Below are 27,340 nucleotides of genomic sequence, written 5' to 3'. Positions count from 1 at the left end.
CACCTGGGATTACTGCAGCAAATCAGTAGTAAGGGCTGTTTGTCCATTTTTGAAAACACAAAATCTAGACAGGAGCGAGAAAACTGTGGCCCTCCAGATGTTGTTGAACGCCTGTTCCCATCAGCCCCCATCCAGCATGGAAAATGGTCAGGGATGTTGAGTTCAGCATAATTTGGAGAGCCTGATCTCTCATCCATTCTCTCTCCATCCATCTATGAAACCTCTCTCTGTTGTGGCATTTTTTGTAAAAAACAATTCTTTTGATTTTTAATATGGGATATGCAAAAAATTCACCCCACCTAACAGGGAAATCGATTCTGCTACTTGAGGCTTCTAATGCGTCAACTGCGGTGCATGTGGATACTGGAGAGGGAAAGGGCAGGAGGCACTGCGTATAGTGCAATTTAGGGATTGTTTATTCCATATGCTTCGACATTTTTTGTCCGTCCACCCCCTGCCCGTCTCTCAGGTGCTGCGCTGCCTCAACAATCACAAAAAAAGCCCTCCGTTTCCTAGCTAAAAGCCGCATAGAGGAGACGAACAAGGGGCCGCCTCAACGCCAGGGCGCAGCCGCGTTCTCTCGGAAGTTGCGCGAGTGCGGACGCTCTAGGAAGCTCCGCCGTTTCTTTCTCGGTGGTGACTTCCGTCTCCTCGCTTCTGTGCGTTAGTTCGGCCGAGACAGCAAACTTGCCGCCATCATGATGAACAGCGGCGGCATCGGGGTGCCTCTCGGCTTCCCTTTGACCCCTACTTCGGTTATCCAAGTCACCAATTTATCATCGGCGGTCACTAGCGAGCAGATGCGAACGCTCTTCGGTTTCTTAGGTGACATCGAGGAGTTGCGTCTCTACCCTCCGGAGTAAGTTGAGGCCCGAGCAGGGCCCTCGGGGCCATAGAGAATGGCGGGAATGACAATCCTTGAGGCAAGGGGAGAGCGAGAAACGGACCGGATGCCGCGCCCGCCATCTTGCTTTCGGGTGCCGAGCGTCTCGCTTCATAGTGGTTGCGTCATTGGGCAGCATCTGTTCTACGGAGAAGGAGAAGCTGCCCGTAATTAAGATGGCGGCCAGTGACTGTTCCCCCCCCCCCCAAAAAAAACCTGCCAGTTTCTCCTCAGCCGCAGTCCCTTCAGCGTTTCTCTCCCTTTCTCTGGGTGATGGTTCTGGGAAAGGCCGCGGTTGCGGAAGCGAAATGCGGGCTCCCTAGAGGCCTAAGCCGCTTTTCGTGCTTCCTCGAGGCTCTCATCGGCGTTGCGTTTAGCAAAGACGCCATGTAGGAGAAATCTGGCTCCTCGGGGATCCTGCTCTCCTTTCCCCCCGAATCTCGTTCCTTGCACTGCGTTGCATCCAAGGCTAGGCTAGTGACTAGTTACTCGGGAGTAAGCCTTATTCACATCAACAGCGCTTGCTTCCGTGTAAAGCTGCAATCCTTTGCGTGCAGCTTGGGAACATATATCATTTAAATTAATGGTCCTTACATTATAAGTTTCCAATAAGTGCGCATAGGAAGGGATTGTAAGGGATGCACAGTAGACCATATTTCTTAACAAGGCATGAGGGAAAGTTTCGTTTATTTTACTTAGCGATTTTATATTCTTTGCCTCCCCCCCCTTCCCTCAAGCACTTGTAAATGGCAGAGAGATTTGGGACTACTCAAATATGAATGGGATGTTAGCAGAATAAACTTTTAATTAGTATTAGGGCTTCAACCTTGTGCTTGCTGGGAATAATAATAATAATAATAATAATAATAATAATAATAATTTATTCATACCCCGCCCTCCCCAGCCAGGGCTGGGCTAAGGGCGGCTAACACCAAATATGAATTACAATAAAACGTAATAGAAACAACAACAACAAACATAAAACAGTTAATTAAAATATGGCTTAAAATACACAAACAGCCTAGAAGTAATGGGAAGCCATTGTTTTTGATGTGCAACCAGGAACTTGTCTTATTGTGCACCACTTCTCGCTTACTGATATTGAATCTCTTCTGCCATTCTGTTTCCTGTTACCTATTTTGGAGAGATCCTTTCTAGCTTTTCACAGATTTCTTGGGATTTTACAATCATAAATAAATTGATGCTGTTCACCTGCACTCTTCAAACACACTCCTTAAGATCTAGTCTTCGCAGTCTTAATCTGCATGTTATCAGACAATGTTATACAATCCTAGGTTCTATTAATTTAAGCTCATGGGAGAGCCGACTGCCCCAAGAGTTCAAGGTGTCAACTTGTGCGGAATGAAGTGGCTGCATTTGACAAATACTGAAATATTAAAATGTTCCCATGATACTTTGTAGAGTTTATGCCAGGGTGATTAAAAATGAGTGTGCAGATTCAGCATCAAATGGGTGGTAGAGACGACTTCTTAAAGGAATTGGCCGTATTTCCAGAAGGATACCAGCTATAAAAGTGTTCCACCATTTCTTAAAAATCTTAACTGAAGATCTTAAAGCACATGCAGAAGTTTGCCTAATGTACAATTTTATTTCATTTAACTGTAGCATTGGTCATTTACAGAATGCTGTTAAAATATTTTAATTACTGAATTATATTTATTATATTTAAATTATATTTTAATTACTGAATGTTTCTTTGCTAGTATTTGAATTATTTTTAGGAGAAGAGTTTTATTTATATTCTGTATTAAAAAGTAAAGACCAATGCAGATGCAACATGATCATGATTGTTAATTGTGATTAAGAAGCTAGGTATAGTCATTCAGATTCTAAAAGCTGAATTCAGGGTTTTTTTGACCATGATTAAGGCTGCTCAGTGTTCATTCCTAACCATGGTAAAGGGTTTGTGTATGCATTGATGAAACATGTTCACATGAACTAGAGAACCTGTAGGTGGATATAGTGCAGTTTTACATCCTGATCCCTTAACTGTAGTTAATGGATAAGTTAGAGTTATATTTGTACCAGCCTAAAGTAATCTGATACTATGTGGAAAACCTATTTCAGTTTTCATGTTCTGTAGGTCTGTAATTTTTAGAATTACATTTGCATTAATATTTATAGTTGCATAAGACTAGCAAAAATAGATCAAAACTACAGCATCTAATTGGTTTTCTTTTTCTTGCAGCAACGCACCACTTGCTTTTTCCTCCAAAGTATGTTATATTAAGTTTCGGGAATCTTCAAGTGTTGGTGTGGCCCAGCATCTAACAAACACGGTTTTTATTGACAGAGCTCTGATAGTTGTGCCCTGCGCTGAAGGTTGGTATTTCAGATTATACCTTTGTTTTGATAGTCTCTGTTCTGTCAATTTGTTGCTTGTGTTTTTTCAGCAAATGGGAAGGCGTTGAAGCTATTACTTATCTTGCTTTTTTTGTAATAAAAGCGAATTTGGTAGGAAGGAAGACACTTTTATTTTTAAAATTTGTATGGAATTAAAAATATGTGTTACATTAGGTTTGAAATGTGTGGGCATTTTCTCTTATGAAATGTGGTCATGTTTCATTTATCTTTTGCAAGGATGAACATTTGCTTCTTTCACTAAAACTGCACACTGACAACTTCATCCTAAAATTGTCCTAGCCATCTGTCTGAAAAGGAATGGGCAACACAGATGGAAGTGAAACTACATCAGAAAATTCCAATCACATATTCACACATCTCTGATACAGTAGGAGCTAGACCCTACTTTCTTATTTTGGTTGTAAGCTAGGATTCTCAGGATTCAAAAACATTTGTAGTGAATTACTTGGGTGGGCTTAATTTGAGTAATGGTATATCCCATCCTAATGACTCATTAGTAATGCATTCCTAAGTTTGAGTTGTTAGTGAATAACTGGGAGGTTCTCTAGCTTTAATGTGATCGTAAGTATGCCTTTATGCTGCTTTCACAATTGTGTAGCAAATCACCTTGTAATGTTAAGGACGACTTCTGCTGCTCAGATAATAAATGATAGAGCCAGTAATAGCTTTGGGTCTGTTAGTTGCATAGGTATATATCTGAATTCCAGTTCTCTAGTCATAGCTTAGAGAGGACAAAATTCTGTCAGAATACCTTGCACATGTGGGAAGGGACAGAGATAGGGAATTGTTCCAGCAGAACCTAGTTGGTAGAAAGGAAGTGTCTCAGAAGCATCAGCCAAGATCCACAGGTGCACTTAACTCCTATTGTTCAGGCAGAAGTTCAAAGGTGATCTTGGCCAGTGAACAGAAGGGAAATGAAAGGGAGTAAATAAAACAAAATTCTAGAGGTGGTCTTGTGAGCCAAGGATGGAGGTCATTAACTCAAGATACTTACAGGCTTAGAGTATGGGAGGAATTTAACCTAGTACCAAGCTTTGTGAGCACAAGCATTTCTGTGCCCAGTGCACAGTTCTGGGATTCTCCCCAAACCCCCAAGCCAATTTCAGGTGCATACATTGTGGCAGGGGAGGGGGAGAGGCCCATTGCACTAGTGGAAATGCTTGTGCCGTTGTCTGCTATCAGGACCATCCATTCCTATGCGTTCAGAACATGTATCAAAACATTTATTGCTGAAGTTTTGGTACTAAGCTTTAGGGTTTCAATTCCAAAATAGATAAAAACAGTGCAGATATATAAACGTATCCTTGTAGTAGAACTTTCCTATAACAGAGAAAGGGAATACATCTATTGAAATTTATTGACCCTTATTTCTGCTCTCTATCCTGAACAGTTTTCAAAAATTCTTGGGTATTTTCAGAATTAATAAAACCTGCAGTCTTTTTTCTTACATACATAACTATGTTACATTATCATTACCCAGTTACATTGCTAATTGAAATGTTTTATTATGGTAAATTAATATGACTTTGGTGACATAATCTCAAATGCAGTAGAAAAAGTTCTTCTGTGCCATATCACAGGCTTGAGTGTCATGTCTTCTAGCAAGATTGTTTGAAGTTGTGGAGCACCATTGACGTGGCTTTCTGCTGCCTGGAGAGTGTGCCTTTCTGTGGACCTCAGAATTTCTTTTAGAAATATTGATATATGGCTTTTCTGATTGTGGAAATGTAATATGCACTAAAAGCACAAAAAAATCAAAGAGTTATCATGGGGGTTTCTGTTTGAGAGTTGTGTTTCTGTGTTCTTTACTTACCATTTCCCTTTCTGCACTTAAACTGGGTAATGTTCACATGTAGGGCAGTATCTAACTAAGTTGATCCATCACAGCAAGGTAGATGACTTGTGCAACTGACCTTCTAATCACCTGCCCGCCATGCTCCCTAAATCTATTCCTCCACCCCTCCAGGGCAGATTTGGAGAGGGCACTGGATACATGTGGGGAGGAAGTTACGTTACGCAAGCAGAAATCCTTGTGCTGGTGAAAAGAGTTAGTTGGATACTGCCCATACCATCCAGTATGGCGTTTTAGTATAAAGTGTGCATGACACTACAGTTCTATTCTTAGTATATATGTTCCGAGAAACAAAACCTCTCTTCTTCCCTCTGGCAAAGCAGGAATACATGCATTTCTGGAGTAGGGAGATCTGTGCCTACTCTTACCTATATGTTGCAGATACATAAGAGCAAAATTTTCAGTGGTCAATTCTAACGCCTTAAAAGTACCATTAACTAATCAGTTATGCCCTTTGTTTTAGTTTTCAGTAGTTTTCATTTGTGGCTCTGAGTTGGTTCTTAGCATGGTTTATTCAGGGACAGAAATGGCACCACTTGTTGGCATCCATCTGTCTGGAGAGACAGTGGAGTGCACCTCCAGGGGTGAAGAAAACCGCTGTATTAGCAGCACCAAAGTGACCTCCCTTGGGTGCAAGCCTGGGCAGTATGTTTGGATATCCTGTGCTGCCCAGACAGCAAGACCTCTTGGCCTCACTGATATGCTGATAGGAAATACACCAAACCACTGTTTTATCCCATTTCTGGTATACCCTGACTCTATAGTGATATAGCTAGGATTATTGTGGGGGGCCTCAGACCCAGACAGCATGGCTTTAGTCCAACAGCATCTGGGGAGCCACAGGTTCTCTACCCTGGTGTTATTGGAATAGCTTCACCAAACTAAAACCAAATTTCTAAAGTCAAGAGAGTATATGAAGGTTACCTACCTTTATCTGAGATTGTTATTCTTTGTTTTGGGACTGATACTTTGGGCATGGAGAAGAACAGTTTTTATATTTTATACTTGCCTATCTGATAACAACACTGTTACTGTACTAAGAACAAATGAGTGTCCTATGCTACCCTGCTTTCATGGTCTTTCGTTTGCTCTCTTGTAACTCCCATGAGAGAAGAATAGCTAAGCACATGAGATAACTATTTCAAACTAGTAAAGGTAATAAAATCACCCCTCCAGATGGAAAGTGGCTGGTGAGGAAGGGATACCCTGGGGACTATAAAAAAGAAGATCCTTCTTCCTTTTGTTTCCTTGTACCCAATTGCTTCAGGGTGCATGGTGGTGGTGCTCCTCTACCCTGTTATTTCTGCTGATAAGTTGTTGGAAGACAGGGTTATGCTCAATAAAATAACAGGCAAACTTGTTTGCATGCTTACACAAAGCTTACACAATGTTTAATGTGTGTAAGTTTACATCCAAAGTTGACTTGCCAGAGAGACACGATGTCATAATAAAATATCTAGAGTCAATAATAAATAGAATAAATACATATATACATAGTGCTGATCATTAATGCTGTGTTTGGGTACAGTTTACAATTCTAGAAAGCATACATTACCTATTTAAACCTGTAAATGGAAATAAAGAACATGTTAAATAATGGACATTTATCCTGACAGCGTAAACTACCTTAAAAATTGCTGCTTGTACAGCTTCTTAAATAGCACTTACAGTGCAATCCTACTCAACTATACTCAAAGAGTTCAAGGTGGCTTACTTTTAGGTAAGCTTGCATAGGATTTCATTCCTAATTAGGACTGGTAGTCCATGCAGGCAAGGAATTTCAAAGATGTCATTTTCTGAAGAGGAACATCTCAACATAGTTTTCTAATGATGTGTTTTTTAGACTACTAATAAGAATTCCAAATTGTTTTAGTTAGAAAATGCATAGTCTGGGCAATGGTTAAAACTTTATGGACATCTTCCTTGAATTTACCTTCGACCAAATGGGGAAAAGGAGCAGACTGTAAGAGCACTGGTATAATGTGCTGTTTTATCTACGCTTGCCTACTAGTGGCTGGTCTCTCTTGGAAAATCCAGATGTTGCATAATAATTTTCTTGCGGGAATGATAATTGTCTAGAAACCTGGCATAGAAGGATATGGGGGTGGGGGTGAAAGAGAAGGAATTCAACAGCTTTTTAAAAAATACTTCTATTCTGTCTGTCAGAAATTATTCTCCTCTGAAGGCCCGCACTGGGCATTAAACTGGTGTTCAATGTATAACACAAACACACTTCACCACTATTCACATTACTAACCAACATTGTGACTTTGGCAAAAACAAAAAAAAATCATTACATTGTCAAGATGTGGCCCCTTTCCATTGTATGTATAACTGAAATCACTCGAAAAAACTTGTTCTGGTTTGAGAGAGGCCAATATTGAAATGTATCAGAGATGCCACTTTTAACCATCATTCTGAACTTTTTTATGTCCACATTTTCTGGAAGATGGATTTTGACTATTAATTTGGTTTTGTATGTTTTCTCTGTGTGATATTTGTGCATTATTAGATGACTAGACTGGCCAAGGCAGACCTGTTACACTTGCCTGAGTTAGGCATTGTTTGCCATGCCACTAAACCTGCCGCCAAGTGACAACTTCATGGGGGAATGAGAGCGGAGTCTGGCCTGCAGAAGATGGACGCCCTGTCTCTGTTTTTATTATTTTATTTTGCTTTCTTTTCTCTTCTTTTTGTTAATTTTGTCCCTTTTTTGCTTTAATTCTTTCATTTCTACCTGTGAGCTGGTTCTTCAGTTCTGTAAAAATGGTGTTCTGTTATAAGAGTTCATGATTCATTTTAAACTTGACCCTATGAAATTATTCATAGATCAACCAAAAATTTCAGAGTTTAGACTTTGTAGTTAGATTGTAGATACAATCCTAAACATCCATAGTTAGAAATAAAAGATGAATAAAATTAATAGGAATTACTTCTGAGTAAATCTGGCTAGAATTGGATTATTTGAAAAGTGAAGTGATCCATTGGCTCATATTATTGAAGCTTTTAGATATATGTGGCTTTTCTGGACTACAATCTGAAGACTGTCCTCTGAAAATACTTCCCTCTCCCTTCCCAGAAGCTCTCTTACTAAGCAACCATAGCAAGTTGGTTTCCCATATCTAAAAAGATAATGGCTCCCTTCACATGTTCACTGAGTTGTTTGGGAGCCACTTTCCCACTGTGTTCTTGGTGGCAGTATGTATATGAATGCTGAAACCATATGAGAGAGCTCTGTGAGGAAAATGCTTCCACATGGTTGGGTGAGTATGTGAACGGGGGGGACATTGTTTTTTCAATACCTATACCTGGCCTGTTTAATTGGCTGTCGTATTATTTATTTTGAAAAGAAATAAATAATACTAATATTCTTAATTCATTTCTCAAAAAATAGGAGAAAGCCTGGAAAACACTCAATCGTGAATTGAATGTGAAGTATTGACCAGTGTTTGTTTTATATACTGTCTTCTCTTTACTGTAGCATTCTATGGGAAGACGGCAAGCTGGACTAATTTTTCTCTTGAGTTGGCTCACGCTTATGGCATATTCTTAGATACAGCAGAGGCACATCATAGAAGTGTTTTCATTGTCAAGTTTGAATATTTTCTGTGTAAAACTCTCAAAAATACCAACATTCTTCTGTTACATTTCTCTGAAGTAGAGATGAGCGCAAATTGATATTGTCATCTCTTTCATTGTTCTCTTTTTCAATAAAGAATTTTGAAATTTCTGGGAATTTGATGTAAGCAGCCAAGGAATTATATTGTTAAAAATAGATCCTCCTGAAGTTGCTGATTTTGCTAACGAGCCAAAATTTAGAGTTATTCTAAAGCCACTTGAATATTTTTTTTTAAGCTATAAAGATTATTTCAAGTGAGGGTAAGACACCAGAGGTTTTAAACTGATGCAAGTAAATTGACACAAATAATTATAGCGATCAATCAGTTTAAAATGACATGGTCTAGCTCTGAATGAATGCGAAGTGTGTATGTGTGTGTGTTTGCGTCTGCGCGTGCACACTTCATATCATTGCTTTTAAGAATGTCATTTTAGCCATTGACAATGCTTAGTGTTTTATACATAGAAAGGAGTTTCAACAAATATGGATATCTTTTGTGGAGATTGAAACTACTGAAATATGTTTTTATTTTTTGTGGACTTTAACTCCATTCATCACTAAGCTGAGAAATGTATAGATATATGTATAGTTAGGAACAAAAGATACTCTTTAGGTAAAGAATAGTTTTGTTGCAGAGAAGTTGTAGTTGTGTGTGAAACTAGTTTTCTGGATTCTAGTTTACGTTTAGTAGTTTTGTTCTGATCAGACATAGAATTTTTGATGTTTCAGTTTTGATGATGAGTTTTGTTTTTTAGTAAAGTCTGAAAAAGCCTTTACTTGTAGTACTTAAGCTTGGAAGTGGTCTTATTTAATCCCATTGATTTTTATCCATGTATTATCTTGATCTTGAAGCAACCTATCAGAACACTGATGTACTTGAATTTTATTGTAGTCGAGAGACACTGGCTAATTCATGTGTACGTCTTAGACCATAATTTGGTTCTTACACATGGGCCTTGTATTTTGCCCAAGAAAAATCAGGAATAATTGATCTCTATCTGGATAAGAAGCTATTAATATTTTAATTGTAATGCTTTATTGCTGCCTTAGTATTGGCTTTGGTTTATTTTGTAATTATATGCTTCACAAACTCAGATTGCCTAAGGAACTTGAAAATCACAGTTTAGGTCTTCAGGCAGCTTCTAACACCAGAAACTTTCTGAAGTGTAGCAACCTTCCAGAAGTTAATGCAGTAGTTCGAAAGTTTGCCCCATATTATGTCTTTGATTGTCTATGGAAAGGAGGACTGTAGCAGTAGGAGAGGGGCAGATAGGATGTTAGTGGGTAGGGATTTAAAAAACTACCAAAAGGGTCTTATCTCTCTCTCTTTGGAAATGTCATTAAAACACCAGGTGATTTGAGGGCTCAGTGGCTTAGGTTGGTTGTTGTTACTTTGACGAGTAACACTTAGTGTTACCTCAGACAAAGGTGACTTCTAGGCAGAGTGCTTTGCCATGTGCAGGTAATAATTTCTGGTCAGTTTTTCAAATAATTCTGGTTTGTGTGTGTTAGAATTTTGTATGGCTTTTTAAACTCAGGTTGCTGAAGCTTAAATGGAAATCACAATATTTAGCAGCTCTTAGGATATCTTAAGGAAAGACTAAGTGGGTTAGACTTAAAGCGTGCTTTAGTCAAGTTCATTTTAGGTAATAATCCAGTGCAGGCAATGGTTGATTATAATTAGTACTAAATGTTGGGTTAAGATCCCAAACATATAGTGACATTATTGTTTATTTTACTGAGGGTCAGCCATGCTTCCAGAGAAAATATATAGGGATATCAGCAGAACTTATTGTCACCTGACAAATAAAGATGCCGGACAGGTAGTCAAAGTACCTTAGTTATGTTTATGTGATGAAGGTGTAGTGCTTAACAATGGTTTAGGCACTCAGACATAAATGCTTATGTCTGCATTGGACCAATGAGATTGAACAAATATTTTGGTAAATGCCCCGCTACCTCCGGATGTTAAGGAAACTGGGTAGTTGAAGTACCTAAGCTAAAAATCAGTGCGGTTCTAGGTTTCTTGCCTTGCTTGAGTTGTTGTACTGGACTGACAAAAGGCAGTCATCTGGTAACATTTTTCACTCAGCTATTTTAGCAGACAAAAAGGGCTGATTTTGGTTAGCACACTCCTGTTTCCTCTTTTTTTTTTCCTTTTGACTGATTTGGTTATTTGCCATTTCTGGGGATTAAACTTTAAAAAATGTTCTTCTTTTCTGTATCTGATGTTCTGTGTGCTATTAGTGATGCAGCCAACACGAACGGTTGTCATGTGTAACACAACTTTCGATCACCGTGAAAACAACGTCCTGCGAAAGCGTCCATGCTTGATATCGTTTGGTTCATGAACATTAAGTTTCCAGTACAGGTGACCCATAGCTCAAAGTGTTAAATAATTGTCTACATTGTTCAGTTTTTAAAGTAATAATCCGGTAATGCTAGTTTTGCTCACTTGTTGTTCCTAGTGGAGCAGGGGCAAAGGAAAAACTTGGAATTATTTTCTTTTTTGTAAGGCTCTCATAGATTGATTTTTTTTCTTTACTATTTTTAAGTTGAAGGGTGTTGGTAAAAAAAATAAAAATAGAAAAATAATACTTGGGAGGTGGCGTTACTTTTAGTAACAAAAATATTTGCTTCTTCAGGTAAAATTCCAGATGAAGCCAAAGCCCTCTCCCTCTTGGCTCCTGCTCCTACAATGACAAGCCTGATTCCTGGTGGAGGGTTGCTTCCTATACCAACACCACCCGTGACTTCAGTAAGTAGATATTCATGTAATAATTCTACTTAAAGGGGATGCAGGCTATTCAGTTCTGTTTTGGGTGCATGTTCCATTACATGGTAACGATTGCAGTAATTGTCTTGAATCTGAAATTATTCAATTATTTGAAATTATTAGGACCAGTCTGAATGTTGTAACACAATGAGCAATATCTAGAGTTCTCCAGAACTCCTTGTCAGGCAGAATGTTAAGCAAAAAATAAAAAAAAGTTGGGTGGGGGAGAAAGCTGGCATAATGTTAAAGCTACAGCGTCTGTAGATTGAAATAATTTTAAAATGGACTCCAGGTGTTGTTGTGTACTCTTAGATTTGCCATCTTCTGGGTGCTAAACTTTCTAGAATTGAAAGAGGACTGAAGTAATTCTGCAGCAATGCTTTTGGTAAACATAGAAGAGGACTCCTCTTTTTAAGACATATTAGTGACAGTGTATACAGCTTTTTACACAGTTTTCCTTTTACTTGGTCTGGTCAGTCAAGATGGTTTGTGGTCACATATCAAACAGCAGGTTTTAGGACTAGTGCTAACAGTCCTAAATTTTGAGGTGAATTTAATTTGAATCAGTCCACAGTGGGAGGAAAACTTTTCATACTTATTTCTGTAAAAACTATCCTCTGTTTTCAGATTGGTATTTCTCTTGGTCCACTGGGTGCGATACCAGCAGCAGCGTTGGATCATAATATTACAGCCATTGGAGACATACCGCAGCCGCCCATTATGGGCAATGTGGATCCTTCCAAGATTGATGAAATTAGGAGGACTGTATATGTTGGAAACTTGAATTCCCAGGTAAATGTCTTTGCTACAGTAGATGCATTAATGCAGGTGTGAGGAACCTGTGGCCGTCCAGGTGTTGCTGAACTACAGCTCTCATCAGCCCCAGCAAGCGTGGCTAATGGCCAGGGATGATGGGAACTGTAGTTCAATACCAGAAAGGCCCAAGGTTCCCCACACCTGCATTAATGGAAAGTGTAGCTTTATATTCCATGGCTTGATAGCTCTGATTTTGAGCAAACTAAAAGAGCATCTGCTGCATCAGCCTTTCCCTGATGCTGTGTACAGAGGTTAGTTACAGACTCTATACAGCCTGCAAGAGCTTGAAAATGATTACTTTTCCTCCCAACTTGTATAGTATGGTGCTGTGCACAACACACAGGTCACAAGGCCCCACTCAGATGATCTATACCAGAAGTTGCCAGTATGATCCCCTCCTGATGTAGCTGGACTATAACTCCCATCATACCTGACCATTGGCTATGCTGTCTGAGACTGATGGGAGTTGTAGTTCAATAAATATTTCAAGGGCACCATGTTGGCTCTTCCTGGTTTATAGTCTGCATTAGATGGACAGACCATGCAGTATGGGGAGTGGTCATTCAGGAGTTTACAGTTACTGTAGTTGGGACTTGGGTATCTATTTTGGCTAGGTCAAAGGATATGGGACAGGCTTATCAGTGAATGCACGTGATGTTACTTGACTGAGCCCTCTTTCTTTCTCTTTAAAGACTACTACAGCCGATCAGCTTCTTGAGTTTTTTAAGCAAGTTGGAGAAGTCAAGTTTGTGCGGATGGCAGGCGATGAGACTCAACCAACACGTTTTGCTTTTGTCGAGTTTGCTGACCAAAATTCTGTTCCTAGAGCCCTTGCCTTTAATGGAGTTGTGTTTGGAGATAGGCCGCTGAAGTAAGAAACTGTACAAGTATTATCAAAATAAATTGGGAGGTATATTGTGTGTAATTGCAACCCTGTCCTATAGAACTCTGCCACAGTTTTAGGAAACTACTGAATACTATATATCTATAAATTATTTTTTTTAGCACAGAATAGCATTTCCATAGCAATATTTGCATGCATTTTTTATTTAACTCTGTGCAAGGGCCCTCTGTCTTTACTTAAAACCTAAATCGTGTTCATGTTGGCAAACGGATCTGCTGAACCTGTGTGAAAGGTTTGCCATGCAGAAGTTGCCAGTTTCAATGGTACTTTATTCCCTTTACCAAGTACCTGATAAAGCCTGTTAATCTGTTTGCCGTTAGTACTTTGGTAGAAAAAGTGCAATCTTATTCTTTTTAGCTGTTGCTTGTGTGCAAGCAGAGGCATGTGCCACAACAGTTCAAGTGGTATCCTCTGTGAGCTCTACCCTGTTTGCAATTTAATACCCCCAGGCTCCATACTGGTTCCTGTCCTGAAATAAAGACCACGGGCAACTCCAGCTCTAGAGATCAGAGGCAAGTTTTGCAAAATCAAGTAAAAATTGAGCCAACAAGCCAATGCTTTTATTTATAAAATTTATACAACGCTTGATTGTAAAAAAACCCAAAACCAAACCTCAAAGCAGTTTACAAAAGAGAAAATAGCAAAATCAAGAAAAAATTGCAACCCTACTTTAAAACAACATACAAAAGCTAAAATACCAAAACAGATTGAAATTATTTATTTATTTAGTAATGGTGAAACAACTATGCAGGATAAAAGTGGTCTGGCATTCAGCATTTCAAACAGAAATCTTAAGTTTAAGCTGAAGCATTTGGAAGAAAACTGCCAAAATTAAAGCAAAACATTTGCAAAAATGTAGTTACCTGTTGTAATCCCCTTTTGGCTCTTTTCCGTGTTTTGAAATGGGTGCACTTTGCAAAATCAAATATATACTTTGCATGGAGCCAGCAAAACACTTATTTCTTTTGCCTAATACTGTATTTAATAACATTTGTTATTTCTAAAGTGACTTGACTATAATACAGCACCTGGAGTTTAAACTAAATAGAACAAAGCTTGCACATAGACTTCAAAAAGCAACGAGCCTTAATGAGAAAAGGAGTTGACAGGAAAAAGGAAAGAGAAAGTCTCTTTTCCCAGGTGTTTAACAGAGAACATAAATAAAGGTAGATTTTCCGCCATCCCTTACCTGCAGGGACGAGGTATAATCCAAAGTAGTTGTGGACTTAAGATAGGCTTGTGCTGGTCCCCAGTTCTGTGGCTGACTGCACTATAAAATGAATATTTGGGTGTGAAGTGCCTATTTTTTTCTGTGTGTCTAGTTCAACTACGTGTGCATATGTGCAATGACGTATAAACTGAATTGAGTTTGCTTGTTTAATTTAGAATAAATCACTCCAATAATGCAATAGTGAAGCCTCCAGAAATGACGCCACAAGCTGCTGCTAAGGAGTTGGAAGAAGTGATGAAGAGAGTACGGGAAGCCCAGTCTTTTATATCTGCTGCTATTGAGCCAGGTAGGATATTATTACTTTCTTGCAATACGACTATCTCCACTGCTAGGATGAACGTATCTCTGCTGCAATGAATCCTGGTGTATACTTAGAATAGCTTTTTATTATTTATTTATTTTTAGATATAGGGAAAGGCCAGCTTGAGCAACAACCGGTGGACAACATTATTTTGTGACCCATCTGTTTTTGATGGCGTCTGAGTGGTTTTACACTTCACACCGTGAAGATAGAACTGTTCATGCACTGGGTAGCACTGCTTTCTATTGTCAAAGTACTGAATGGAGTCCTTTTTATTAACCGTAACATAAATGTATGGGTTTTCCCCCCTTGTTGGCCCCTCCTTTCATTAACTCCCAGTCTCCTCCACCTTCTCCCCTGCCAGGTGTCTTGCTGCTTCTTCAGTCTTTTCCTTTCATCTTGCTACCTACTGTGCTCACATTCCTCCTTACCTTTTTTCTGTGACCTAATCCCATCCAGTCTCCCTTCTCTATATATCACAAATAACATTCCTGGTTCAGCAGATCATGGTTTGGTGAAGTGGGAATGAAGCAACAAGCTGAAGTTGTTCTCTCTTCCCCACTTCCTTGCACTCTCAGCTTCAGAGAAAACTTCCCAGTTTCTTAAACCGGTTTCCTGTGATATCTGAACTCATTAGGAAACTTCATTTCAGCCACTTCTTTCTTTGTTAGCTCTCTTCTGAAACTGGGTAAGTGAATGAGAAGATTCTAGCAGTTTTGGCGAAGGGGAGCGTTGGAGACAGAGATCTGGTTTATCTCTAATCTTCCTAGTTCAGCAAACTCATTTGCAATCCTAGCTTATAGAGAGCACTCCTCCCAACGTTCTATGATGGCAGTTTCAGAAAAGGTCTCACTGGCAAGAGCTGACTGTTACATGATTTTCTAATGAACGTTGAAATATTTAGCTTGCCAATTATTATTATTAATTGTAACATTTTAACCAATTAAAAAAGAACCAATAGCGCTGACTGACATGCAGTTCCATTACCTACCTTACAAGTATCTGGCACTTGCATATCAGATGCGTTGGGTTCTTTGTTTTTAAAAAGGCGTATGCTATTATTTTTAAAAAATTCAACTTCCAAATCCAGAAATATCTATTACTGCTTAAGAGGAAGATTCAGTTAATATTGTTTCCTGACCTGGCTGGCTAGAGTTCATCTGATTGAACTGATCTGAAAATCGCTGGGATTAAATACATCTATCAGTGGAACAACTTTGACTAATGTTTGTCATCCGTATTCCCAATCTATTGCTTCATTTAGTGATTGGTTATAAAACATATATTATTGAAACCGTTCTGTAGGGGGTCTAGGTTTTCAAGCATCAACTCCTTAATTGTAATAGTGCTTTGGCAATAAAATACAGTGCTATTATGTGTGTTTCTGCATAGTTTTTCAAACTGCTTTATTGGAATTTGTGTTTCTCTCTGAAGTGAGTTTTGCCAAACATGTTTTAAACTTGTGCATTGTGGCGGCAACATAAATCCCATTCCTTATTTAGCTAGCTGTTTATAATTATCTGGTTTATGTGTACTGCTGCAGGATGGCTGCACTCAACGAATATATGCAATGACTTTCTTGGATGTTTCTGAAGGATTTTTGCAAAGAAGGAAGATGTGCAGAGAGTAGGCCCCTTGCAATATATGTGGTACATTCCACTTGTGCCAGATTGTTAGCTGGAATCTGTAAATATTCTGAGCTTACACTGCAAAGTCGTTTTTTCTCTCAGAGTCTGGAAAGAGCAGTGAAAGGAAAGGTGGTCGGTCGCGCTCCCATTCACGTTCAGTATCCAGATCTAGTTCAAAATCTCGAAGGAAAAGATCACACTCAAAACGCAGGTAAAATTCTCACGTATGTATCCTCTGAAAGCAACAGTTGACCTGTCCCTTCTCTGTTTCTTAGGAAATTCAATTTAAGCCGTTAATACAATTTGTGGATGGTTGAAATGAAGAACTGTTTTGAATTTGAATTCCTTATTTTTCATGGCAAGATGGAAGCTGTAGTGAAACAGTTTCGGAAATGGTTACACAGTAAACCCTGCTGAATCCAGAGGAGAAAATCTATCCGTTCTTCCAAGAACCCCTGTGCTTCCACCAATAACTGCTTTTGGGTTTCCTTTTCTCCTTCTCTGGGGAGTAAAATGAAGGCGTTCTCTCTTAGAAGTTGCCCTCTTGGAAAGATGCCTCATTGCTGCTTCCTCCAAAAACCCAGTTGGGAAGAGGGAGAGTCCACACGCACTTCCACTGCCTGTTCAGTTTGTGGAGGCGATAGCTTTCTGCTAAACCCCAACTTGCAGAATTAAAAACATCTTTCCTTTATTGAGAATGGGGCAGAAAAAAGATAAGTGGTTTTGCTTCTGCATATTGGGCTTTTGCAGAAAGTGGCAGCTATGCACTTTACAAAAAATAATGGGAAGCTAAGATAACACCTTTCCCCCATCCTTAACATGTCACATCACTCAAAATATGACGCTGCTGTCTGTGCTTCTGACGTTTGAGGGAGAAAATCTCAGTGTCTTGAGTTTATTAGGTAACTGAGCTGTTTCCCCTTAATTTTAGCCTCACAGTATAGCAGTTGTTAGGGTTTTGAAGAAAAGGCGCAAGCGAAATAATGTGAGTTCAGCACAATGGAGATTTTGATAATAAAGTCAAAAAATAAATAAATCAGAAGTGACTGAAATGGATACAATTATAAAAACACATCTTACATTATACAAGGAAGGAAATAGAAAAAAAAATGCCACCCAATAAAACTATATTTTGGAGGGATTTGCCACTCCTGTGACTGCAATGTCATATATTTAATATATAATCCCACAATAGGGGTGAAGTCAGAAGGATCAGTGCCACCCTTAGCTGCTTAGATATCTCGGTTTCTCTGAGATAGCAATGAACATAACTTTCTTGAATTAATGAGTGTAGCGTGAAGCTTGTTTCCATTACTAACCAAGCAGCTACCAGTAACTATACATTTAACTGCTTACATATAAGATCTGCGTTACCTTTATAAAAATTATACAAAATACATAATTCAGGTCTAGGATCACATTTTTATCTATTAAGTGTCCTGATTTTTATAATCACTTGTTTCAAAAATTCATGGACTTTGGCACAATTCTGTCACATGTGCCAATCAGCTCCCAGTGGTCCACAGCCCTGATCTTGTAATGTCAGCCAAACATGCATGAAGTTGTCCCTTAACATACTGTGTCAATGCTTCTGAAGTTCAAGGATGGAAATCATGGCAACATGAGTTTTTAGGTAACTGAGGTAGCCCCCAAATCAAATGGTCTGTTTCCTCTTAATTTTTGCCCCAGAGTATACAGCAGTTAAGTATCTCAGATTCGGATGGTGTTTAGTACGAATTATGTCATACTGAATTATTTTTACATTTTGTTACATCAGTCTTTGTTTATCTAAATATCCGACATTGTTTTGTTCTTGTTGCCTCTTCGGTTTACAGGTCCTTTCTTTTAAGCAAAACCACCCGCTACCACCTCAATTCTAAATCTGTTGTGATGGCAGTCATACTATTCAGTGGAAGTTTAATACACTTAAGTACAGAGGAGTGCCATGATGCTAATAAGCAATGGAAGTACTTGATTTAAAATGGGCCTTCTGTGTAGAGTGTGCAGTCCCATTCACTAGTTTCCCAGTTGCAGTACTGGATCTGAGAACATGGTTTTTTAATGTGTTTTATCTCTCTGTTCTTCTGGTCAATACAATAACAAATATTAAAATCACACAATGCAAGGAAACCAGAATAAGTATTTGATCAGCATGCTGAGCAGTATATTGGATGAGGTAGGTAACAGTTTGAAACATCTCAGTGGAACACCTTTGTTACTTCTGTTGGGTAGCCTTTACAGTCTAGCCAGCAACCAGGGTGGTTTGAAGCAAAACAGGTCTGGTGCCTGAATAGCTGACCTCCTGGAAACAACATCTATGCTGCTTCCATGATAGAAGAAAGGCAGGATATAAATGTAAGCAAATAAATGAAATACAAATTTTGTTTGTGGAAACTTACAACAGAAGGTTAGCTCCACTTCAAATCTCTAGCATGCACACACACTCCTATTGCGTCAGATGAGTATTGCAATAAATAATGGCACTGAATAGGAACCCGAGCAAGTTCAGTGAAATTGTTTTGCAGATACTTTCATAAATGTTTTCCTGTACAAAATCATTTTGGGTGAGCCACAAATGTAATTTTATACCCATTTAGTTCTTAGCTTGCTGGACCTCACTTGGATCACAAACAGCAGCTTTGCTTAATCCTTTGCAGTGCATTGTATAGCTTGGTGATGATGACACACATTAAAATATTCAGGGAGCTTTCCAAAAATAAATACTACTGATGAAGGAGATGTATCTCTTGGGGGTATTCCTTCGGTATATGGACCATTTGAATGAGCCTCAATAATGAAATGCAGTGTTTCTGTCTCCCATATCCCACCCTGCCCCCGCCCCCCAATCATGGGCATGTTATAGTAAATGTCTGCACAGAATCCAAAGAAGGGGTTGTCATTTAATACAAACTGCAAAGCTTTGTATGCATGGAAGCAAATTTCACGAGATTCTTCTCCCTCTGAAAAAAGTGGGGGAAGGAGGCCTCATTATGGAATACTTACACCACATCTTAGTTCTGTAAGTAATGCTAATTTGAGGTGGCACTTTGCTGTGCATTATTTTATCAGTTTGATTGCCTTTCTCAAACAATTTTGTTTTAGTTACCTTTTGCTAGGAAGCTAATTTTGATTTACATTCTCTCTTTTATGCCCGTTTTAAATATTGTTTGAAAAATTGTAAATTATTTTGTACAGTGGAGTGCAAATTACAATTTGTATGGTTTATAATAGGGATTGGTGACACAACGTAGTCCATAGCATTTATCATTTGCTGTTGCATGCTATAGGAGTAGATCTCGCGACAGATCCCGCTCCAGCCAAAAGGACAGATGTGATAGATCCCGCTCCAGCCAGAAGGACAGACGGGACAGATCCCGCTCCAGCCAGAAGGACAGGCGGGACAGATCCCGCTCCAGCCAGAAGGACAGACGAGAGAGATCCGTCTCCAGCCAGATGGACAGACGGGACAGATCCGTCTCCAGCCAGAAGGACAGGCGCAGATCCAAAACTCCACCCAAAAAGCGCTCAAAATCTAAAGAAAGGCTGAGATCAAGAAGCCGGTCGCCTTCTCGGTAAGATTCCTATGATTAATTTATTTCTTTTATGTTCCTTGTGAGGTATTGAGCGACTTCCTGAACATTAGATGTAGGGTTTACAATCTCACCATAAAATAGTGGTTTTTGTAGCATCCCAACATTTTCACTCCTTCAGTATAACAAATAGCTCTAATTTTATCTCCTTTTTATTATTTACTTATTACTTGCTTAAAAGCATTTCTAAACTACGTAATGTGTAAAATATAAAAACAATATCCATGAAAACCAAAATTCAGCCCCCAAATCAATAAAACGGTATAAAAATCTAAAAGCAAATAAAACAGATTCAGGAGGTGTTACCCTTCCTTTACTAGATTTACTACTGCTCTACTAGATGCTTTTTTGCAACCCTGAAGGTATGCTTGAGGGTGGCAAGAAGCTCTTTAGTTGACTTTAGTTCTTTGTTTTTTATAATTATTTTTTATTAAGGTTTTTTGGGGGGGGGTTACAAGGTACATACATCATCTCTATTATCAGATCATGAAGTCCTTTCTACAGATCAGTCATTTAATATGAGGCTTTGATGTTGGTTGGTGGGGAGAAAAGATGTAGGGGTAGGAGGGAAGGCGGGGTAGTAAACATTAATTCTTTTACATAGTATAGGTGTGAGGTTTTTGTGTCAGCAGTTGACTTTAGTCCTTTGTTGTAATGAATGCTGCACAGTTTAAATTAATGTTTTCATTTTACAGGGAGAAGAGGAAGGAAAGCAAAGAGAGGATCAGAGAGAAGGAAAAGATTAGTAGAGAAAGAGACAGAGAGAAGGAAAAAGAGAAGGATCGAGACAAGGATAAAGACAGGGGCAGGGAGAAGGAAAGGGGCAGGGAGAGGGAGAGGGACAAAGAGAAGACCAAGGATAGAACCAAAGATCGCGCAAAAGATAAGGACAAGGATCGGGAGAAGGACAAAGACCAAGAGAAGGAAAAAGAAAGAGACAAGGAGAAAGTGTCAGACACAGAAAAAGACAAGGCAGAGGATCTGGACAAAGTCAGAGGGAGGGAAAAAGAGACAGAGACTGAGAAGGAGGAAGACAAGGAAGAACAGCTAAAAGGAAAAGAGGAGGACAAGGAGAAAGACCAAGAGAAAGAAAAAGCAGAGGAGAAAAGCAGTGAAAAAGAAAAAGAGAAGGAAGCAGAGAAGCCAAAAGATAAGGACAAGGAAGGAGAGAAGGCAAAAGACCGAGATAAGGAGCGGGAACGAGAGAAAGAAAAAGAGAGAGATGAAAAAAGGAAGAAAGAAAAGAGATCCAGGACACCCCCCAGAAGCTACAGCTCCTCAAGAAGATCACGAAGTTCCAGCAGGTCCAGTTTTTTTCTTATAATTTTGTCATGCTTTGTAGATTTTTTGCTTCTGTTTATGACCATTTCTACCTTTGCGAAGCCAGTAAGCTAAGTGGCCCTTGCCCCCTTGGGAAGCTCTTGTGCGGGGTCTAGAGACTCTCACGAGATCTCTGCCTTGCGTGCATTTAATTTGTGTGATTGCGCACTGAGCACGTAAGGCTGCTTAGGGGAAATCCTGAGGTTTCCAGAAGTGCAAAAAATCTTTATGGAAAATCCCCCTGGGGTGAATTGAGTGTGCCCAGTGGCCAGTGAATACTGACAATTGGGTCGTGGGGAAAAGCAGAAAGGAGGTATAAGGGGAAGGCATGGCTGGCTGACTAAAAACAGTGAACAGGAGCTCTCCACACTGCAACATTTTGTTACAGTTCCCACTTGTGAATTGTAATTTCCAACATTAATCTTTAATTACTGAATCCTACAGAGATAGACGGAAGAGGATGAGCCGAAGTCCCTCAAAGTCTCCAAGATCATCTAAAATCACAAAAAGGAAATCCTCTCGATCTCCATCTCCAAGGAGGTAAGTGTATAGCTCTATCACGCAAGGTCCTACAGTATACACTGCAGGCTCTCCCCAGTGCACACCTCACTCTATTAGTGGTCGTTTTACTAGAATGACGAGAAATTGGGGTTGGCACACACACATGCATCCTGGAAATACTTGTATTGAAGTGTGCTGCATAAAATTTTAAACTCAAATTATAAGGAAAAGGGGATGTGAATTTTAAGACTGGCATTGGTATGAGCTGGAATATGGATGCACTTTTGATTTCTTTGTCAGTGAAAAATTACTTTCAGTAGAGCTGAGTATGTGGAAAAACTGCATCAAGCAGTTTACAAAATAGCAGTTCACTCCTGCTGGATAATTATTTTACATTTTTATAGCACTTGCATGTTCAAGATCTTCTTACATATGTTGTCCTGGGAAACCTAGCCAGATGGGCAGGGTATTTTTATTTTTGTTGTTGTTGTTGTTGCTGCCGCTGCTGCCGCAATAAGATTATCCCAGTATTGCAGCTGGGGGGATGAGGCTATGAAAACTAGTTAGTTGCCTGAAGCCACCTGCTGCATCTTTAGGCAGAAGCAGTATTTGAAGTGGGCACTTCGAATTCATGGCTAAGACTGCAGAATTATTGGCCCCATTCAGCATAAAGCTGGAGAAAGGAGACAGAAACATCAGAAAAAACTTTCTGACAGTAAGAGCTGTTCAACAGTGGAACGGTCTCCCTCGGGAGGTTGTGGACTCCCCTTCCCTGGAAGTTTTAAAGCAGGGGTGCTTTAGCTGAGATTCCTGCATTGCAGGGGGTTGGACTAGATGAACCTCAGGTCCCTTCTGACTTGGCAATTCTACAATTCTATGATTCTAAGCTTGTTTTGGCTCTCTGCTTTAATCAGCAAGTACAAAAAATAAACAAGTAGGTTGCAATCCACCTTTTGCATGAAAGATGAGCCAGGGACCATCTCTCCCTCTCTATTCTGCCAGTGTTGGGAGTAAGGTTCTGGCTTGTCTCACTTGGCTAATTTCTTGCCCTGGTAGAATGTCAGACCATGTTATTGGCTGCTCCCCTCTGCCCCTTCATGTGGCACGTTCAGCATTTGTGTGAAAGTGTCCCTGTGTGCGTACAGCAGGTGCATGCAGGGGAATGTGAACAGAGCGTATATGACCTTTTTAATTGCAGCTACTTCATTCTTATTTTCAAAACAGAAATAAGAAAGACAAAAAGACTGATAAGGAGAGAGACCTGAGTAATGATAGAAGAGAGAGGGAGCGGTCTACCTCCAAGAAAAAGAGTAGCAAAGACAAGGATGTTAAAGAGAAATCTGATAAAACCACAACTTTGAAGGTAAGCCACTGTGAATGAGTGAGCAAGCAAGAAATAGGTGTGGAAAAGAATGCTTGTCATTGACTGTTTGGGTACCTCATGCAGTTTCCTCCAAGGTGGTGTTTGGTGATCATTGGTTGCTTCTAAAGTGCCTAGCACCTCCAGTAACATCTTGATCACTACAGGCTGGGTGGATGTGGGGAATCTGAAGAAAATGTAAATTACACTGCAGTTGATGAATAGGACTAAGTACACTACTTAGTAGAGCAGTGCACATGCCATTTAGCAGTATGAAGCTGAAAGGTACAAAGTGGTTGCCTGGAGCAAAATGCCAGGTGCCAACAGCCCATATGCGTTATCAGCTCTTGAGAAACAACATGCCAAGGCTGGCTCTTAGCGGAGATCCTTCTTCAAGGTATCTTTAAAATATTACAGATGAGGGCAACAGAACATGACCATCACTCTGAGATTATCTGTAGTGCTCTAATGAATTGGGGGGATCCTGCAGAATGATTCCCCCCCCTTTTCTTTTGATAGAGCACCTTTGTTGTGTACAGTACATGGCTGGGTGGTGGTTGTTATAGCAGTGTCATCTTGTTGGACTGCCTTATTTCAAAATCCAAGATGATAAGGAGAACATTCACAGTGTCATTCATGTTAGAGGCAACAAAATCATTTATATTGGCCCGCACTGTTACTTTCCACTCTGAGCTGTTTGCCTCCTGTCCTCTTAGAACTGGAATCAGTTCACAAGATTCGCAAAGTATAGCAGGTGGGGACTACCTCAGCAGGAGAATCCCTTCTGTTTCTGCTTCAATACAGAAATGAGCTATGCCTACACCACTTCAAAAGTATCAGGAGTGTTCTTAGTAGCAAAGCAAGTCCTCACTGTGTTATCCAGTGAGCACTTGCATGTGTGAAAGAGCCACTGTGGATCGAAAACCACAAATAAAACTTTGTATTACTTCACATTAGCTTGAACACAAATACTTTTTAATAGTGTCAAGTTACACATTGAACTGCAAGGCCTTAAGAATTGCACGTACTAGGCTTGGCATATTCTCAGTAGTAACCCCCTTCCCTCTAGAACTCTTACGGAACAAGATCTCTTAGTGCTGGTGTTTAGGAATATGAGTAGCTGATCTAGTTTGCTTCCATCCTTCATTTGAACTTGAGGTTCTGGCATGGGATTTCTGACTGAGATACAAAGAACTACTTTGGGACATGCCTAGTGGAACCTGATTTTTGTTTTGAATGGGAGGTGCTTGTTGCCATGGTGCTGGTGGTAGGGTATCTCCACATCATAGGGTTTCATGGCAAGTGACGTTAAAGAAGCAGGCATGAGTATAGCTAGGTATTTTCTGGGAGTTTAGCAAAAGAAATGCAGAGGTTACTTCACCTAGTTCCTAGTCATGGATTGGAGAAAAGAAGACCCCCTGAGAAACTTCATCCTAGTTTTGGTGGGTCAGGGAGATACAGCCTCCTGGTCCTTCTGATACTTCAGGATATGAAAAGGCCCATCATTTCCAGAAACACAGACTTGCAGAGCTGGCCTAGACCTCAACACTCCTGTCTCTAATATTAGACCTTGGTCCTAGGACTCTCTTCTTGTTCTCCTCTTCCTCTTTATGTCAGAAAACCCAAGCTCTATTTCAGTGATTGAGGGCCACATCCTATAGGTCCTCTTGTCCTAATAAGCTCTCCTTTAGTTTCTCTCCCGTTGTATTATTTATCCTCCAGGATTTGCTTTGACCATCGCTCTGTCAGCAGTGCCTGATGCCGTATCACAAACTGCCTTTAAAAAGTCTTTTGAAACTAGAGGAGCACCATGTCATATGGGGGTGGGGAAGAGGCTTCATTGAGCCTGCAGAAGTAGTTATGCAATTTTTAATACACAGACAGTAATATTTTAATCGGAAAGACAGATTTGGCTGCTCATATCTTTTCTTAACAAGTGGGCATCTTTAAAAATAAAATGCTATAACTAAAGTGATATATACTAATCTGAAATGTATCAGAACGTTATTTGATGTAACATACTTTTCTTACGGTCTTTTTATTCTGCAATTTTTTGCTTTTTAAAACTTTGTGCAGGATAAAGATCTGAGTAAAGAGAACCAGAATTCTGAAATTGACGAAGTAGAAAAGGAAGACACACCTCCTGCGGAAGAAGTCAAACTACAACAGAATGGGAACTGCCAACCAAATGAAGAAAACCTCTCAGTTAAAACAGAAGATGTGTAGAGGACTGAATGGACCTCTGACCCAAGTGTGGAAAGAGACAAAGCTTTTCCTCCCCTCCCCCACAACCCACCAAAAAAAGGGTGAAAATTACCAAGCAATCAACCGGACATGTTGTGTTGTGCTAGCAGCACTCCGGGTTCTTTGGGTGGTTTGGTCAACTTGAAGATGAGCAAGAAGCAGTACTGACCAGTAGGATCTGCTGCAACAAGAGCCAACAGCATTGGATCTGATCATCTGTAGGAATCCATGCATTTCAGTGATAAGACTGGTTGACAGCTGTTACAAATAAGTGGAAAGCTGTAATCTGTACTACCCACAAAAGTTGCTGGGGATGCTTTCAAAGTTGTTAAAATATTGGTAGTTTGAATTTTTTTGTTTTGCTTTGTGGGTTTTTAAACTAAACTCAATGTGATATGTTTTGATAATGTGCTTGAAAATGGTGCAGAGATACACATGCTTCCCTTGTTGTTGTACATGACAGTGATGACAAGTTTTATCCTAACACAGTTTTACAGTTATTGTGTTTATGCCCACAAAGGCAAGTGAAGATCTTTTAATTTGTTGCTTGTGACTTTCTTTTTATATTTTTAAGTAATTTCCTTATAAGACTAAAAGCTTTCTCTTACTAGTAGTTGATCAATGCATGCTAATGTTCAGATTCTAGAAAGAACGGCCATGTTTATACTAGATTTCCATTCTTCCAACTATAAGCACATCTCTGTAGTAATCTCCAAACAACTGGCTTCGTTTTGAGCTATATTGTAGTGTGTCCAGTCACCTGCAAATAGGACAGATACCCATGACAAGATTGTTTTGTTTTTGAGTTGGGATGTGGGAGCACAAGCTAATGCTTTAGTGCCTTCTTTGAAACACAGAATAGTGATTCCTAGGAATCACATGTTATTTAATTCCCTCTTTGTCTAATCCTTTATCTTCTATATGGTTCTATCACAATAGTAGGTAAGCATCTGAGAGGTCAGCCTTGTGAGTACTTGGTGGTTATTTGATAACAGATTGAAGGTATGTTTAAGTGGAAAAAAGGGTCATAGCTGAAATCAAGATTCAAGGATCATCATATAGTGGACGTGGCCCTGTCTGCAATCCAGTTATCCTATAAATTAACTATAGTGTATGCCAAACTGATGAATTGAACAGTTCTAAGTAAACGTATATCATAACTGGGTTGTGGACTGGGTATCGGAATCAAAAGTGCCCTTTTAAAATAATTATCTTCTAACACCAGTTGTGAAGCATGACTTGCAAGTTCTCCCTGGAGAAGACATAAAACCACAGATTCCTGTTTACTTGTTGAAAAATAGCCTGTAAGAGAACAGCACCTGAAAAATGCAACTCCTCTCTGAATTCATTTCAGCATTGTAAGACTGACAACAAAAGGTTGTACCCTAAGATAAGATTACACTAAAATCAAGAAGTGTTTTGAATATAACATAACACAATCAAATTGCCTTACCTCACGGGAAAGAGATGGAAAAGCCAAGTAAAAACTAGCTTTCATTTTGTGTTCTCTAAATTGCACTTAATGCAAATGTAAACCTTTTATGGTAAATGGAAAAATTAAAACATGCTGTAAGGAAATGAAGCCCATTGATTGTGACTCTGCTTTAATAGCCCATTGTTTTTTGTTATAGTCAAAAGTTTTTTTCCTCTCCTTTTGGCCTCTGTGTACATTAAAACTATAGTGAATGCTTTACCATGTAAAGTATGGACCGTCATTTTTTTTGATGTTTAAGCCACATGAAGTTGGCTGGCAAACAGCTTATTCTGATAATAAAGGAATGACAAATCTCATATGCGTCTTGAAAGACTGAAAGATTGTGTCTTGGAACAACAGCTGTCATATTTATGATGTGTAAGTAGCATAGAGTAAAGATTGTATACTTGTTATCTTTGGTACTATCACTAATAAAATTAAGTATTTTAGAGGGAA

At 39.4% G+C, this 27,340-nt stretch overlaps 1 protein-coding gene across 6 annotated transcripts; it reads left to right on the top strand.

Moving 5' to 3' along the window:
* Positions 1-652: 652 nt before the first annotated feature.
* Positions 653-27,340, top strand: SREK1 (splicing regulatory glutamic acid and lysine rich protein 1). Of its 6 annotated transcripts, none has more exons than XM_028749159.2 (13): positions 653-859; positions 3,093-3,226; positions 11,385-11,497; positions 12,143-12,307; positions 13,024-13,202; positions 13,685-13,747; positions 14,622-14,752; positions 16,498-16,606; positions 19,683-19,967; positions 20,681-21,289; positions 21,750-21,845; positions 23,031-23,169; positions 25,243-27,340. In XM_028749159.2, exons 1-13 carry the CDS (start codon positions 699-701, stop codon positions 25,390-25,392), a joined length of 2,334 nt encoding a protein of 777 aa, XP_028604992.2. In that variant the 5' UTR covers positions 653-698; the 3' UTR covers positions 25,393-27,340. The 6 variants fall into 6 exon arrangements, with proteins under 6 accessions (XP_028604992.2, XP_028604994.2, XP_028604993.2 ...); XM_077936328.1 differs by lacking the exon at positions 653-859 and adding an exon at positions 10,987-11,110; XM_028749164.2 differs by lacking the exon at positions 653-859 and adding an exon at positions 7,633-11,110.

This window comes from Podarcis muralis, chromosome 11, assembly GCF_964188315.1.
Source record: "Podarcis muralis chromosome 11, rPodMur119.hap1.1, whole genome shotgun sequence".
Lineage (NCBI taxonomy): Eukaryota > Metazoa > Chordata > Lepidosauria > Squamata > Lacertidae > Podarcis > Podarcis muralis.
Note: the sequence above shows the minus strand (reverse complement) of the source record. Positions and strands in the feature narration are given on the sequence as shown.